The sequence below is a fragment of the Ipomoea nil genome, unplaced genomic scaffold (assembly GCF_001879475.1).
Source record: "Ipomoea nil cultivar Tokyo-kokei standard unplaced genomic scaffold, Asagao_1.1 scaffold2690, whole genome shotgun sequence".
NCBI lineage: Eukaryota > Viridiplantae > Streptophyta > Magnoliopsida > Solanales > Convolvulaceae > Ipomoea > Ipomoea nil.
Window position 1 is genome coordinate 457,403 of NW_017619118.1, and position 16,977 is coordinate 474,379.

The 16,977-nt window shown below is 40.8% G+C and overlaps 1 protein-coding gene across 1 annotated transcript; it reads left to right on the top strand.

The window, feature by feature from the left end:
- Positions 1-11,249: 11,249 nt before the first annotated feature.
- LOC109155114 (ATP-dependent Clp protease proteolytic subunit 2, mitochondrial) lies at positions 11,250-15,658 on the top strand. Its single transcript, XM_019302851.1, has 3 exons — positions 11,250-11,683; positions 11,954-12,380; positions 15,313-15,658. The coding sequence occupies exons 1-2, from the start codon at positions 11,353-11,355 to the stop codon at positions 12,370-12,372; spliced, it is 750 nt and encodes a 249-aa protein (XP_019158396.1). The 5' UTR covers positions 11,250-11,352; the 3' UTR covers positions 12,373-12,380; positions 15,313-15,658.
- The last annotated feature ends 1,319 nt before the right edge of the window (positions 15,659-16,977 follow it).

The window sequence follows — 16,977 nt, forward strand, 5'->3', positions numbered from 1 at the left end:
GAAGGTTAGAAGCGATCGAGGTGGTGAGTATGAAGCACATATTGGTGACTTCTGCGCAAGTGTAGGAATTATACACAAGCGTACGACACTTTACGCACCTCAATCGAATGGTGTTGCCGAACGTAAGAATCGTACATTGAAAGAGATGATGAATGCGATGCTTATAAGTTCGGGCATACCTCAAAATATGTGGGGTGAGGCGATTTTGACAAGTAATTACATTTGAAATAAGGTACCCCGCAAGAAGCTCGATAAGACTGCTTATGAGCTGTGGAAAGGTAGGAAACCTCCCTACCAATACCTTAAAGTGTGGGGGTGTCTTGCCAAAGTATTGATGCCAACACCTAAGAAAATAAAGACGGGTCCTAAGACGGTGAACTATATCCTTATTAGCTATGCACATGATAGTAGTGCTTACCGGTTCTTAGTACATGAGTCCCATAATCCGGACGTACATAAAAACATGATAATATAATCAAGGAATGCATCTTTCATTGAAAACGTATTTCCTTGTAGGTCCAGCGAAGGACCAAGTATGTCAAAATAGACGTTTGACGAAGCTATAGATATTGGATAATGATAGTGGGGATTCTGATAAAGAACCCAAGCTCTAGCCTAGATGTAGTAAACGGGCAAGAGTTGAAAAATCATTTGGTCATGATTTTCTAACTTACCATTTGGCGGCCCTTAGTCGTTTTTTTTAATCAAAATTGGCAGAGCCAGCATTACTATTCTTTAAAGTCCTTCGGAAAGCAAACGCCTTTGCCTGGGATGACGAATGCCGAGTAGCGTTCAAGAACTTGAAAGAATATCTTATGTCACCAATCATGTTGTCCAAACCAAAGCCCGAAGAAGGTTTGTATGCATACCTTGCCGTTTCAGACCGTGCAGTTAGCACCGTACTATAGCGGACCGAACAAACAGGCGTTCATAGACCTGTGTACTACGTTAGCCATGCCTTCTAGGGCCCCGAACTCCGTTACTCTCGGTTGGAGAATGTTGTTTTCACCCTCTATACTGCAGCGAAGAAATTGAAGCTGTATTTTCAGGGAAGGAACATCCGGGTCCTAACCGACCAACCGATCGGCGTCGTCCTTCGCGCGTCCAGCTCGTTGGGGTGGTTGGTCAAGTGGGCTATGATGCTCACCCAGTTTCCAATTGAGTATAAGCCGTATCTGGCTATTAAAGGCCAGTCCTTGGATGATTTGGTGGTGGAGTGCACGACCCGAGATGCCTAGAGAACCGAGCACGTCGACTTAGAGGCATCTTGGTGGGAGATCGCCACCGACGGTTCTAGTAGTAAGAAGGGTTTAAGTTATATTACGCCCTGATCTTTCAGTTTTCCTCGACCAATAATGAAGAAGAGTACGAGGCGTTCATTGCAGGGCTACAACACGTAAAAGACTTGGGAGCCGACTGTATCAAGATCTGGACAGACTCGATGTTGGTCGTAAAACAAGTCCTCGGAAACTTTGAAGCCAATGTTTATCGACTAGTGCAGTACTAGGACTTGGCTTTGGCGAAGTTAGGGTCTTTTCAGGCGTACTTAGTAGAGCATGTCCCGCGATTGGAGAATGCGGATACCGATATCCTCTCGAAGCTCATGCAAGAGGCACCCAAACATATTTCGAAGATAGCTCGGGTTCTTGAAATCCCGACTGCCAGCATTGATGTGCTGCCACTCGCCCCGGTGGGGATGGAAGAAAAAAATTGGATTGCCGACATCATGGGGTACTTGTAGGATGTTCGGTTGCCCGACGACGAAGAGAGGGCTCGGAAGGCAAAGCTCCGAGCACCAAGGTTCCAGATCGTTGAAGGACGTTTATACCGCCGATCTTATGGGGACCGTTGATGAGGTTCCTTAATGAGTTTGAAGCTGACATTATAATGACTGAACTCCACTCGGGAATCTATTCGGTGCACCATGGTGGAAGGTCTTTCGACCGGAGGATAATGTCGATCGACTACTATTGGCCAACTATACAACTGGATTGTGGGAATCTTGCGAAGAAATGCGAACCGTGCCAAACCTTTGCGAAGGCGCCCGGGAGGCCAACCACGTTAGCACGGCCATCCCTTTCGCTTGGTGGGGGTGGACATCATAGGGCCATTCCCCGAGTTACCTGGGTGGCGGAAATTCATCATTGGGGCTATCAACTATTTCTCAAAGTGGGTGGAAACCGAGCCTTTGGCCACCATCACCTCTCAAATGTGTGTCCGTTTCTTGTGGCAGAACGTAATATCGCGGTTCGGCGTCCCCGTGAAATTAGTGACGGATAACGGGAAGCAATTCGAAGGGAAGTACTTCCAAAAGTTCTTGGCCACGATCAGAACCAAGTCAGTCCGAGTGTCGGTCGTGTACCCATAGGGGAAAGACCAAGTAGAAAACGCAAATCGGACAATCCTCGACGGCCTAAAAAAGATATTACATGCAACCGGTCGTAGCTGGGTTGAGGAATTACCATACATCTTATGGACTTATCGGACAACTCCCTGAGAAGCGACGAAGGAAACTCTTTTTGCTATGGTTTATGGGGCGGAGGCAAGACTCGTGATCTAAGCCTGGATCCTGACCTCTCGGAAAAGAGCTTATAACGAGGAAGAGAATGAACACTTCATGGCAATTGACCTCGACTGCATTGAAAGAAAAGAGAGGACTGACAGCTCGAAGGATCGCCGAATACTAGAAAAAAGTGAAAGCGCATCGCGACACTCGGGCCCGACCAAGGTATTTTCAAGTTGGAGATTACATTTTAAGAAGAAGAGAGGCTAGCCGGCCCCAAGAGGGCGGTAAGCTAGCACAGAGCTGGGAAGGTCCTTACGTCATTTCAGCTGTGATCCGCCCAGGGACGTACAAGTTCGAGATAACTACTGGAAGACCGGTGGATCGTATCTCGAATTCCGACACCTAGCGTTGTTTCATCATTAGAACCCGTTGTTTAGATTGTATGGAGTTGTAACGGCTGGTCGGAATTAGTTCCTAGTTCCATGTACCCGATCACCGATGTGATCTCTATTGTAATTTATGTTGTGTTACCAATGTTGTGGTTCGTGAGATTTTTGAAGTTGTAACCTGTGACTTAATGTAATTTCTATTTTATATTGTGCATGTCATCTTTATGGTATTGGGAGCCGATCCAGTTCTGTTGCCATCAACCGATCATCTTTTGAGCCTAGATTCTAACATCCAAATAAGGGTAAAAGAAAGGGAAATAGAGATGAAGTTAAGATAGATTAAATCCAAATAAACATCCGCATGAGGGTGCTACCGCCACAACTACCCACCCTCGAGTAGTTGCACAGGCTAAAACATCAAAACTATCACTCTAGAGTCATCTTTTGTTGTTAGCAGGTTGCCGTATCTGGTGTTGTGGGAGCTGTGGAAGCACCGTAATGGGTGCATGTACGGCCGAGACACACCCAGCGTTGCACGGGTGATGCATGGGGTGGCAAAGGGGGTGGCGGAATGTCTGTTTAGGCGTTGGCACATGCAGCATATCCTGCCCTCTAACTGGAGGACTATTGTGGCATACTTGGAGGCACATGTGCCGAGGCGTGTTATTAGGACGGTCAGGTGGTCTCCCCCGGTTGCCGGGGCGTTAAAGATCAATCTTTCTCGCTCTTCGGCGGCTGAGGGGGCTGCGGCAGTGGTGCGCAACCAGGAGGGTGGCTTTTGTTACGGGGTTGCGTGGTCTGGCCACGGGGAGCACGCCCGGGGCATGTTCCGGGTCCTTTTCTCTTGCCTGGAATGGTGCCTGGCCGGGGGAACTACTTTGATTGATATAGAGTCCACTTGGGCGGAGTTGGCCAGCTACGTTGACATCTCTGCTCGTCCGCCGTGGCTTCTAGATGATGTGGTGACCAGACTCCGTTTCTTGTGTTCCTGTGGAGTGGTTACTGCTGCTGTGTGCCCGTCTAGGGCCAATATGCCTGCACAGGCACTAGCTGACTGGGCGATGGATAGGCCGGGGGAGGCCATCTTTCGGAGCCTCAATGATCTGCCACGTAGGGTCCGTGCCTTGCTGATACATGATGATGTGCCCTATGTGTTTTTTGATATTGATGATCCCCCCTGATTGTACTTGTGCTTTTGCTCGTTCAGATGGAAAGAAAGAAGAAAAAGAAAGAAGGGAAAATAAGTAAAAAAAAAAAGAGAGAAAGAGAGATGGAAAAATGAAAAGGAAAAGAAAATGAAAAGGAAAAAGAAAATGGATTTGAGAAAATGAGAAACGATTGAAAAGAAATAGAGTGAAAAGAATTGGAGTGTAAAAGAATTGGAGGGAAAGAAAATGAGAGTTGGAAAGGAAAAGAAAGAGTGGATGGGAGCTCAAAATAGTGAGTGTGTGAGGTTCTTGGGAGGCCGTGAGGCCCTGCTTGCAGCGCTGAGTCTCAACGTAAGGTGCTGGCGGTACAACAGGGCACCCTAGTCCGGGCTGAACGGTGTGCCGGGCAGGATTTTCAAGTCCGTTGACCTGGTCAGGCTTGCTGCTGGCCAATAGTAGCTGAGTTCCTTCTGGACTCCGGGGGGGACGGGCTATGGTTTATTTTTTGTTCGCGTCAGCCTGTTATAACCTTAAACACTCACCCGAGGTAGAATTAAGTTGGGTCATGGGAACAGGATGCTTGGTTGTTCTATCTTGTTTCTATTTTTGCAGGTGCTGTTTCTTTGGCCTCGGAGGCATGAACTGGTCCTGGGCTGTTTTGGTTTCGCCTTTGCAGGCATCTTTGGGAAAGACCAGGTCTCAACGCCGATGCAAGCGGTAAAAATTGCATCGTAGCCCGGGCTGAACGGTGGCCGGGTAGGTGTTTTTCAAATCCGTTGGCGGTAGTCCAGGCTTGCTGCTGGCCCATAGTAGCTAATCCCGTTAGGGTTGGTTCTGGTTCGTGCTGGTGCTGATCGGGGGTTCTGCTATTGGCTGCCTTGCGCTGCGTTGATCGATTTTGGCCTGGGATCTACCTTGTACCTTTGTCTTAGGCCTGCGTGCCACTAAGCTTTGTATCTTGACTTAGGCCTGCGTGCCATTGTTAGCTGTATATCTTGACTTAGACCAGCGTGCTATTGTCTGTTGTATGGCATGTCTGGTTCTACAGGGCAGCCAATGGCGCTCCGGGAGGTGTTACAATTGTGGTGTAGCCCGGCTAGGCGGCATTATGGTGTGTAGTCGCTGTAGTGCAACTGGCTGGGAGGGGCCATGTTTGTCACACGCGAGGCATCTATCCTCGCTAGTTGAGCTTTGGTACTACATGATGGGCTGTGAGGCAGTTGGGCTGCGCGTATTTGGAGCAGCTTCTCAGTCTATTTATTTGTTTAATCATATTCCTGCCTACGTTTAGTTAGTGATAGCTAGCATAGGACTTGGGGCATGCATACTAGAGCCCCGGGGGCCTCTTTATGTAATCTTGTTTTATTCTACTTTACATTTCTTAGTTTAGTTTTAGGGTTTAGGCTATGTGGGGCCTAAGCCCTCTGTATTGGCTTCGGCCATTTTATTAATAAAGTTTAAAAAAAAAAAAAAAAAAAAAAAAAAAAAAAAAAAAGAACCCCGGTGTCTACGCACCAACAAAACATGGGTAGTTCATCCTGCAACATACCCATGCACCCGTATCGCATCCGATCCGCGCAGTCGGCGGCTCGGCGCCAACTCTCAAGCAGTAGCCCAAACCCTTTCTCTGTAAACATTGTCAGGCTCCAGGCTGGGTGGCTACTTGATAGGGATTATGTAACACCCCACTTTTCTAACTCTTAATTATAACTATAAACAGTCATTAACATCACTAAGCAGCGGAAAACTAAAAGATAAATAGTGAGAGTGTCACCGCCACAACCACCACTCCGTGGTGATTGCACAGGCTAAAGGGTTAAAACTAGAAATAAAGTAAAAGTTGGGCATCCATCATAAAACTAAAAACATAAGGGGGAAATACATCACCCCAAAAAGTCTACATCAATCCTCAAAACATAAAGTCAAAAGTCTAAAATCCATACATAACATCAGTGGTACTAGAGTTTAGATATCTCTATCTACGAGACTAATCTAACTCGACTTCTTCACACTGCTGGGCCCACCTGAAAGGGGTTTTGCAAGCAACACATAGACAAATAGGAAAACACCCGTTAGCACGAAGCTAAGTATAACCACACTCAACCCTGTAAAGCATTCTAGCATTTACTTTGAAAACATTTGATTTCTTTATCAGCAATAAGCTCATCTCAAATCATCTTTAGATTTATCAGCAATAAGCTCATCTCAAATCATCTTTAGATTTATCACATTCTTTCTAGATGCTTGCACCCTATAATATCAGCTAGCATGCTCATATATGTATAAGACTGTTCACATAGATACGTCAACATATAAGCTTCTCAAATAACTTAACAAGCAATTTATGCTTACGGATAAGATCATGCTAAAAGACCATATAACAGGTGTTCACATGCTTTCACATTCTTAACACATAACTTGATAAGTAGAGCTTCTAGTACAACAAGATAATCATGCTCAAAGGAATATCTTAAGTCAAACTTCTCGTTATAAAATCTCATACGATACTCTACTCGCATGCAATCACGTATAACACTATAATCATACTTCTTATGCAATCTCATGCAATACTATATACATTCTCATATGCAATCTCGTGCAATTATATACTCATACTCATATGCAAACTCATGCAACAATATAATCATACTCTTATGCAATCTAGTGCAATAATATACTCATGCTCATATGCAATCTAGTGCAACATTATAATCATACTCTTTATGCAATCTAGTGCAATAATATACTCATACTCATATGCAATCTCGTGCAACAATATAATCATACTTTTATGCAATCTAGTGCAATAATATACTCATGCTCATATGCAATCTCGTGCAACAATATAATCATACTTTTATGCAATCTAGTGCAATAATATACTCATACCCATACACTCTTTTATAAAATAGAGTACTTTCTGTGGATGTCTCTTTGTTACTTTCTCGAGTCTCTCTTGACTCTCTTTCTTTCTCTTGAGTCTTTATTGACTCTCTTTCTTGAGTCTTTGTTGACTCTCTTTCTTGAGTCTCTGTTGGCTCTCTTTCTTGAGTCTCTGTTGACTCTCTTTCTTTCTCTTATACTCGTAGACGGCTTAGGGTTTCACAGAAGTGTGAATTACCCCATCGGGAACGGCATAAATCCGACCCAATATCTCCTACCGTCTACAGAACCAATCTCGTGGTTCAAACTCTGTGGAATCAGGTATCGAACTATTAGTGTGATGCCGACCCAATATCTCCTACCGTCTACAGAACCAATCTCGTGGTTCAAACTCTGTGGAATCAGGTATCGAACTATTAGTGTGCACACCTCCTAACCAGGATTCCAAGCCCCGCGGGAAGTTTCCAACCTCGTAACTTGGGAATACGCCGCGTTACATATACTGGGACCGCAATGTCTATAAATATCTCCCGAGAGGACATAGTCCAAACGGTATCCTCCAAAACCTCACAGATATAGATAATACATAAATATATCTCTCATGCATTTAACAATTCTACTACTTCTCAATGCATCAAAGAATGATATACCACATGCTTATGGTTTTTGAAAGTATTCTTGGGCTCACGTTGGCCCCTTATGCATTTTGAAATATGACACATGTGAAATGCCAAATGCTCTATATCATGATTCTAAATCATGTATAAACTAACATGGAGTACTCAAGAATATAATTTCATGCTTGGTTTGCAACATAGCAAGTTCTATACATTCTAGTAACAACATATGCTTCATTTCTCATGGATCGAATATCTCAAACTAGTCACGCTTTCATAATAAATCAAATTCTCAAATGATCACGCTTCTATACTCAATAAAAAAATCATCTGATCACATAACCAAATATTTCTCATACATAGTGAACTAAGCAAATATATACTTTGTGTAGCAATTCTTCACAATTTCCTTCATTACATACTCGTTTTTAATCAAAGTTCAACGAAATCAAAGCCACAACGTGCGTCGAAATGATCCCGAAGAGCCGAGCCACAAGGGCCCGTAACACTCGGTCCGAAACGACACGTAGCTGAGCCACAAGGGCCCGGCCACGGCATAAAATCCTTCTCAGAACAAACTCAGGGACCTGGGGCGGGACTCCTCATGGTTCGCCCCATGAAGCCCGTTAAAACACCGAGACTAGGCAACGGCCCTCCTCTAGGGTCGTGCCCTAGTCCCGTGCCACTACGGCTTAGCCGGCGGTCCCCTTTATGGGTCGCGGCTAGGGTCGTCCATCTGATCTGGTGCACACTGTATTGTGCACCAAATGGTTTTTCATATGCAAAAACTAATCTAAACAAGTCCAAAACAATCTCAACAACTCACAAACAATTACTAAATCACTTCTAAGTATGAACACATCAAAAACTCATAGTTTCTACTCATTTCTACTCATAACTAAGGCTTCACAGAGCCAAATTTAAAGAGGAATCCATGGGGTTATACCTCTTGTAGTCTCTTCTTCTTGCTTGGATTTCAGCCCCACTTCACTCAAGGATCTCTACTTCTTTCACCACCTAAACATCTCAAACAACCACACAAGGCCTAAGTCTTAAATTTTAAGAAGAGATGATGTTGCAGAGAAACTTAGAGAAGGAAGAAATGAATAGAGGAAGAAAACTTACTGCTATGGTGTTGACAGCCAAGGAAGAGATCAGGAGAAGATGATGCCAACACTATTCTATTTATAAGGGTTCAAAACCCTAGGATGATTCACAATGATTGGTTGAGGGCAAAGGAGTAATTCCATAAGCTAAAAGATGAATCAGGAAGAGATTTTTGGATGTCTAGTGGTCCACCATGCAACATGAACCATAGGCTAGAAATGCTATCTTTAAATACTTTGGGGTTGAAAGTGAATTTTCTCAAAAGCTATTTGGATGAACACTTGTTTAAAATCCTTTTTGAATTCTCCCGGTCTCACTCAGATAAATTTCTCGATTTCAATCTTGGTACGCGAAGTACCCAAAAACTTAGAAATTTTTGAATAGAATCCATTTTTGGTGTCGAATTAATTTAAAATGCGACGAAAATATTTTATTCAAACACCGATTGATCGCAAAAATTTTTAATGGAGTGAAAAAAGCTATTTTGGAATTTCTTAATACCGGATTTATAAAATAAAATTTTGGGTTGTTACAGATTATCCCTCGGGAACTAAGCGTATACGATGGTCGGTACTGGGTCGCTAAGCCGTGATGACCGTGGGCCGACCTCCGCCAACCATGGTTGTGGAGTCGTCCCGACAGTATGTTCGCCAAGTAGTTGCCTCTACCGCGCCACGAGTGGGTAGTGCTCTTGGCATCTACCCGACCTAACAAGGTCGGGAACTCACTGCCGACCTGCACCCGACAGCTACCGTTAGCCTACAGAGATATTTCATCACATGTACGAATCCCTTGGAATCCCGGCCTGACCTAGTGCATGAGCTCCACGTGCCTTTCATGCCGCAAGGTCGGAACCTGTCCCCTCCCAGCAACTATAAATACCACATTTATTGTGAGGAAGTGGACTTTTGGAAGCATTTATGACACCACAACCTTTAGTTTGGGAACCTCTAACCCACTGTTACGTTGGCCGAGCTTAAAGGCTTAAACCAACAAGCAGACTAGGAATAGGTACCGAGCCCGGTTCGACCTAGGATTGCACACCGTATAGTAGACCGCACGCACACATATTTACTATATCACTTTCTAAAGCCATCCCAATAAGGGAATTTTGCACAGATTTAAAAAAAAATGATGTGTTGGAGGAGAGAGGATAGATGAGAGAGAATGATGGGGTTGTTATGGCATCCCCATTAGATGGGTCTTCACCAAGTTTTAGGACAACAAAATCACATGGAGGAGATTTTCACAAATGGAAGGTGGAGACTTTGGTCAAACTTTTCTCTTGCAATATGGAGGTTTTTGTGGGCCCAATAACATAGAGAAAGTGAAAGAGAAGGCTGGAAAGTCGTGCGTGGAGCAATGGATGGCGCCAAGGCATCAGACTTCCTGACTTTTTTATGGAGGCGTCAGGTTTTTTAATTTCTTTTTATTTTTTTTTCTTCTTCTCCTTCCCCATCTCTCTCCTAGTTGGCACCTAAAAAATTACACCAAAATCCTCACTATTGAGGATGCCCTAAGGTTTATTGAATTGTATAGTATAGAAGCTCACTCTCGGGCGTAGGGGGAGGGGGTGCAAATCAAATCCCAAAATGAGTTTGTAAAGGCTTGACTCATGTACGCTGGCACCTGCGGGCACGAATGCCGTCCGAAAAATTGGCTGGTCTTGCCGGCTAAGTTATGCCAAATTTTCATATAATTTTTCCAACATAGAGCCACTCGGCTAAGGCTGCTAGCTAACCACTAGCTCGGCTCGATTGTGGTAGTGGGCTGCTACCATTATGTCAACTCGAGTTTGACCGAATCATTGCCCACTCGTACCATTCGGTTAGCTCGGGTTCGATCGAATGGTTAACCACTCGTAACCTCTCGAGTTTCTCGTCTCATCTCGTAAGTACGACTCGGGTAGCGATCGTTCTGTGTTTTAATTCATCAATTACATCAGTTACGCAATTAATCTTGAATTAATTCCAATTTTGAATTATAGATTTAATACTCAGGTAATGGTCAGCTGTTACAAGGGTTTCAATGGCTGATTTATTATCAGTTTTAATGCCATTGTTTAATGTTATTAATTCATCTTCTCCTATATAAAGTTGTAGTTGAGCAGGTGATTTTTACAAGCAAGAAATCACACGTTTTTATCACTCGAAACCCTGTTATTCCTTTTCCTTCAACCTCCTTTGCTCTTTCAAGCTCTAGTTTGCCGGGTTCTAAGTTTGAGTGCTCAAAACTTAGAATTGTAGTACGTTTTATTTTGGAAAACCTAGGCTGCAACGCTCTTAGCACCTTTGGGAGGCAGCAAATAATTTTAAGGAGAGAGTGCAATTTGACTCGTACTAAAAACCTATCCCATAATCCATTTCGTTCTTGTGGTTGTTCGTCCCAAAAATTTCATGTTTTCCAACCAAAAAAAAAAAAAAAAAAAACCTTTTTCTTAGGATTATTATTGCATTTTCCCACATTGTTTACAAGTTACAACAATTTATTCATACTACTCGAGTTTTAGATTAGTTTTTCAACTTTTCATTTACAACTTGTGTAATTAAGCAAGACGAGGCAGCCAAGCCTGCCGGTTTGATACTTGACAGTGACGCACTTACCGCACTGACGCCCCTAAGGCTTACTATTTTTCGCAACTCAAACCCCAAAAGCCCTAATCGGCTAATCTCCCTCTTTGCTCTTTCATTTTCTTCACCACCATGCGCTGCCTCATTACGCGCAAGCTCTGGAATGGGCTCTCTGCCGCTGCCTCTCTGAGAGCTCCACCGCTTTGCGGCCAAATTCAGGCGCGTTACAGTTCTCGGCGGTGGTATGGACTGGTTCCGATGGTAATAGAGCACTCCTCTCGAGGGGAGAGAGCCTACGACATATTCTCGAGGCTTCTCAAGGAGCGCATAATCTGCATCAATGGTCCCATCAATGACGACACGTCCCACGTCGTTGTCGCTCAGCTCCTCTTTCTCGAGTCCGAGAACCCCTCCAAGCCCATCCATATGTACCTCAATTCTCCTGGCGGCGCTGTCACCGCCGGTCAGTTTTTCTTCTGTTGTTTTCAATTAGGGTTGAATTTCAATTTTTTTTCTTCTAATTCTGTTGTGGAAAGTAATGTACAGTAATGGAGATTTTTTTTTTTTTTTTTCCCACTATTATTGTTTGCTTGTAATTTAATTGAACTGAAACATATATACTATGTAAAGATTTAGTGTCCATATGATTACCGTTGCCTGTAGAGGTAACTAAAATGTTTTAGCCATTATGTCAATGAAGAGTGAGATTGAACTTTTTTTTTTTTCCTTGCAGGTCTTGCTATATATGATACTATGCAGTACATTCGATCTCCCATCAACACCATATGCCTAGGTCAGGCAGCATCAATGGGATCTCTACTTCTAGCTGCTGGAGCCAAGGGTCAGAGACGTTCTCTCCCTAATGCAACAATTATGATTCATCAGCCTTCTGGTGGATACAGTGGACAGGCTAAAGATATGACAATTCACACAAAACAAATTGTTCGGGTTTGGGATGCTCTAAATGAATTATACTCAAAACATACCGGGCAATCAGTAGATATAATTCAGAAAAATATGGATAGAGATTATTTCATGACCCCTGAGGAGGCAAAAGAATTTGGGATAATTGATGAAGTTATAGATCAAAGACCTTTGTCTCTTGTGACTGATGCTATTGCACAAGAGGACAAAGATAAGAGTTCAAACTAGAAGTCAAGGTAATATTAATTTTCCAATTATAGACTCAAGATTCAACTTTTTATTTGTTTCTACACCTTTGTTGCATAATCGAGCCAACAACTATTTTTACTAACTTATTTATTTTGATCAAGAAAAAGCCAATGACTATTATTTGTTTGTATGCTGAGTTTTCATTTTATTAGCTTTTATTTCAATATGAATTTACAACCGTGTTTAATTGAAGTGAGGTTAGTAATATATAGAAAATTTTTGTATGATCCCAGAGCAAGTTTAGAACTTTTTCTTGGATTACTTGATGTGTGCATAGCTAGTGCATGTAGACATGTAGTTGCCCACATATTCTCAGTGAACTGTACACAAGAAAATTTCTCACTTGTTCTGGGACTACAGTGAAGTTTCTCTTATATATTACTCCGTATCTTAATGATCATATTATAATTACTGCATGCCCATTTATTTTCTAATAAGGATCATATCAAGTTTTATGGGCCCTCCTGGTTTGTATATTTTTTGAAATCATCATCTCTTCAATTTTATTGCAATTGTCTACTTCTCTTTTCATTTTGCTTCAAACTGTTGTTTGCATAGAAAATAAGGAAAAGAAGTGTAAGTATTTAATATTGGATGCAGAATCATTTCTCTGGGGAAATAACACACATAAGTTGATATATTATGAACACAATGAGGACTGTCTTGGAAATTTTTGTTACAAAGGAGGCTTAAGAGGGTATGAGAATATCACTTAATTTCTCTAACTCAAATCACTAAAAGCAATATGCTGGCCCTTGGTGCTTGGGTCTGGTAAGAGGGATGGAGTCAAAAGGCAAATGTGATTGTTGTTGGTTCAAAATCTTTTTACCTTAAAATTTTAGTTCATGAATAATGGAGATGTAAATAGTAGCACAAGTTAACAATTATAATATATATATATATATATATATATATATATATATATATATATATATATATATTACAGATCTTCAATATTGAAAACTGAAGAATGTTTTTGATTATGATGTGTCAAACTGTCAATTTATTTCTGGTTTGGTCAAAAGGATATCAGACAAATATTCCATACAAAATTATTTCCAGCATTTGATTGGATTATCCATAAGATGCAATTTTGGTTTGGGCTCCTCATTTCACAACCTTGTAGACCCAAAGATGCATGAATTTTGACTTGATCCTGGCTAAAATTGGATTTGGGTTGCTCAGCTTTTTTCTGAGAACTAGAGTTGTTCAGTAACCAAAAGTCTAGAAGTAAGAACTAGATGAGTGAGTTTACAAGCGTGGTGGAGAATATATTATGGCAAAAACCCATACCATCAAATAGATCACCTGCTGCTAGTAAACTAAAATCCCAACACAATTGTGCAATCCGGCTCTGATCCATCATATTTCAATCTCAAACTGCAACATAACAATTTTCAGCATGAGTATAAGCCTGACATTGGACTTAGATAGAGCTTCAACATTTCTTGTACACTCTATGAAACCTTTCTGTTTTAGAATGATTTGGGACAATTAACACTTTTTGAAAAAAAAAATTTGCTAGGTTCAGGTCATACTTTTGCTGGTTGTAAGGGGTCAAAGATAAAGAATAAAGTACTAGATTGTTTTATCTGATCTTGCATTCTTGGGATGTAATAAGATGAAAATGTCTTAGTCACAGAACTTAAAGATGGGTATCAAGGCTATGTAACTTTTGAACAAAGTTTACATGTCTATCTCTATAAATAAATTCATAGTTTGTTCCCTGAACTTATTCTAGGCTTTCTATAGCAAATAAATTGCATGTGGGTCTCTTATTGCCTGTTTCTTGGAGAGCTTTGATACCCTCAGAAGTGTAAACCTTCTCTTTAACTTTTAAGAACCAATGAGACTTCTTTGGTTGAAAGTAGAAAAGAGAAGCAACCAACTTCAAGTTATGAAGAATAGTAATTGATCGAAAGTTGAATGTTTAGACCAAAGGCTGTAGATGTATTTACAGTAAAATATTACTACTATGAATCATAAAAGAATATTTACCTTAGAAAAGAAACAAACAACTAGCTATAGAATTTGTTACACATCTTCTCAATCTTTGTTGGTCGCAATCTCTTTCCCTGCTCTAATCAGATTGCCCTGCACCAGTTTCCTGTTTGGCTGTTTATTGCCTTGGATCTTTTTCCTTGATCTAGACAACATTTTTGTGTACTTAAAATTGGATTATAAGATTAGGATCAAAGTTTTCTGCCACAAACTGGAATGAGCCTTTTAGTCAAGCTAGAGAAATTATTGCTTGAAGAATATGCAGTGGTGTTGGTACTAAAATTATTATGAAACTTTGGACTTTTGACGGTTCAATAGGTTAACTTCTAAATGCTATACGAGTGCATTTTGCTTATTGTAGCCAGATTGACACTAGATTGAATTTATAATCTAGTGTTCAATTGGCTTCTGTATCTAGTGTTGTATTACTATAATCCTCAGTTTCATGCAGAAAAGATATTTCTTTTGTTTTTAGCTGTCTAACATTTTAATAGTTCATGAAACATGACTATATGACCAGAATTTCTAAACATGCTTTGTTCATGAAACCAGTTTCATGCAGAAAAGATAAGGGGTGTTTGGTTTGCCACTTTTGATACCATAATCGGAATAAAAAAATGAGAGAGACCTCATTTTGAATACCATAGAACCAGAATTAGGTCACCTTTCAATGATTTGTAGTGATAATGGCTCCCACTCCAGTTTTATGTCCCACTTTCATATCCTTCAATTGCTACTGACAATTTCAGCTCTAATTAACTACCAAAACCCATGCCGATTCTCATATTCAAATAAAACATGTCTTAAATTTCTGCTGTCTAACATTTTGGTAGTGCAGAAAACAGGGCTATGGGGCCAAAATTTATAAACATGCTTTGCTTTAGAAACTAACTAGTATTTGTTCCTATTTTGGTGCAGGGGAACTTGGTTCTTGGGGTGCATCTCGGACACGGCTATTGAGTGCCTTTTGCATTCATCAACTAACACTGGGAATTTCTCAAAAAGCGAGTTTCATCTTATTTGGAATTCAAGTTATTGTCTTATTTTCTATATAGTAGGCTATGGGGCAGGCCTAGTTTTCTAGGAGGTTCATTGTCGCAAAAAAATGGTTTAAAGTTTGGGGATGCCATTGATAAGTTGTGCCACAGCAATTATCTTTGACCATGTTAAACTTGCTTGTGGCGTTGTTTGTTCTATTTTTGCTATATTTATCCATTGATCTGCACATAAAATGATGATATTAGTAATTTTGTACAATTTGAAACCATAAACTGCCCATGATATTGAACAAAAAAAAAAAAAACTATTTTGTTAAGGTTTTTTATTTTATTTATTTATTTTTAAAATGGTATGTTGTGCAGATTGAGCACTTTAAAGTCAAGGAGTTAATATATTACAATTTGAAATTATATTTTGGTAGTAGTCAAGTACTCCCACGGATGCAATGATTCAATTTGTGTTGGTGGCTAAAGTATTTTTTTTAAGGGAAAATTGTACTTTTAATCATTCAATTATTGTATGTTATGTGAATTTAGTATTTAATTATTATTATTTTTTAAAAAAATCATTCTTTTATTGTTTTAAATATTGTTAATTTGGTCGTCCAATGACTTCAATGTTAAAATTCCATTTCTTTTAGGATTTTATTTGAAAATTCTTAGAAGTTTCACACCTCATTCTCAATTTCCCTCCCTTATGTTTAGGCTTAGTATCTTCAGGTTTATCTCTTTTTGGTCACCTCCTTACCCAAGTCAGCAATTTCTCCAAGCGACTTTGTGAATCTAGTTTCCATCTCGGAAATAGATTTTCCCATCAATCATTCGGAAGTTATCAAACTTCTTCATAGCGATAGTTAGCTTGTTCTCCTTCAACTTCGCATCACATTCTCTTATCTTCATGAGGATTTCCCAGATTTCCTTGGCAGTTTTGCATTTGCGAATTCTTGGAAAAATGGTACCATCAATTGCTTTGAATAGTAGATCATTGGCAATGTTGTCCAAGTTGTTTCTGGTTCTGTCCTTAGTTGTCAATGAATACTTGGGTTTTGGCACATACTCGGGTGCATCAACTCCTTGTGTTGCAACATTGACATTCACCATCATTATCAACACAAGACTATCAGTGATGATATCCCACACTTTTCATGAAGTGCGGATAGATGAGCCTGCATGCGCACTTTCTATGCATCAAATTTATTGAGATTGAACATCAAATTCTTAGATGTAGAATGCTCATATTCTTGAATAAAAATCTCGTGCAATACAAAAACAAATTTTTGTTTTGAAAGGAGATCACCCGGCAGTATACTCAAATAGTTTAACGATCAAGGCAACTGCTCTGATACCACTTGTTATGTTGGTTCCGATAGGGTTAAAGAACAAGTCTAGAGGGTGGGGGGAGGGGAGGGGGGGGGGGGGTGAATAGACTTGTTATCTTTTGAAAATCTTTTACGATTAGTAAAAGCAACCGAGAGGTAACTTTAATGTCTCGAGAGTTATGCGTCGAAAATTTGTTAACCCTTTTTAAGAATTGTTTGCATGTTTTTGGCTTAATCAAATTTTAGTTTGAGTGTTGGCAGTATGC

What these genes read in the sequence shown, in the direction of transcription:
- LOC109155114 (XM_019302851.1), top strand. Translation starts at nt 11,353, where the DNA reads ATGCGCTGCCTCATTACGCGCAAGCTCTGGAATGGGCTCTCTGCCGCT. An exon ending in TGGCGGCGCTGTCACCGCCG is followed by an intron (nt 11,684 to 11,953) that starts GTCAGTTTTTCT and finishes TTTTCCTTGCAG; the next exon opens with GTCTTGCTATATATGATACT.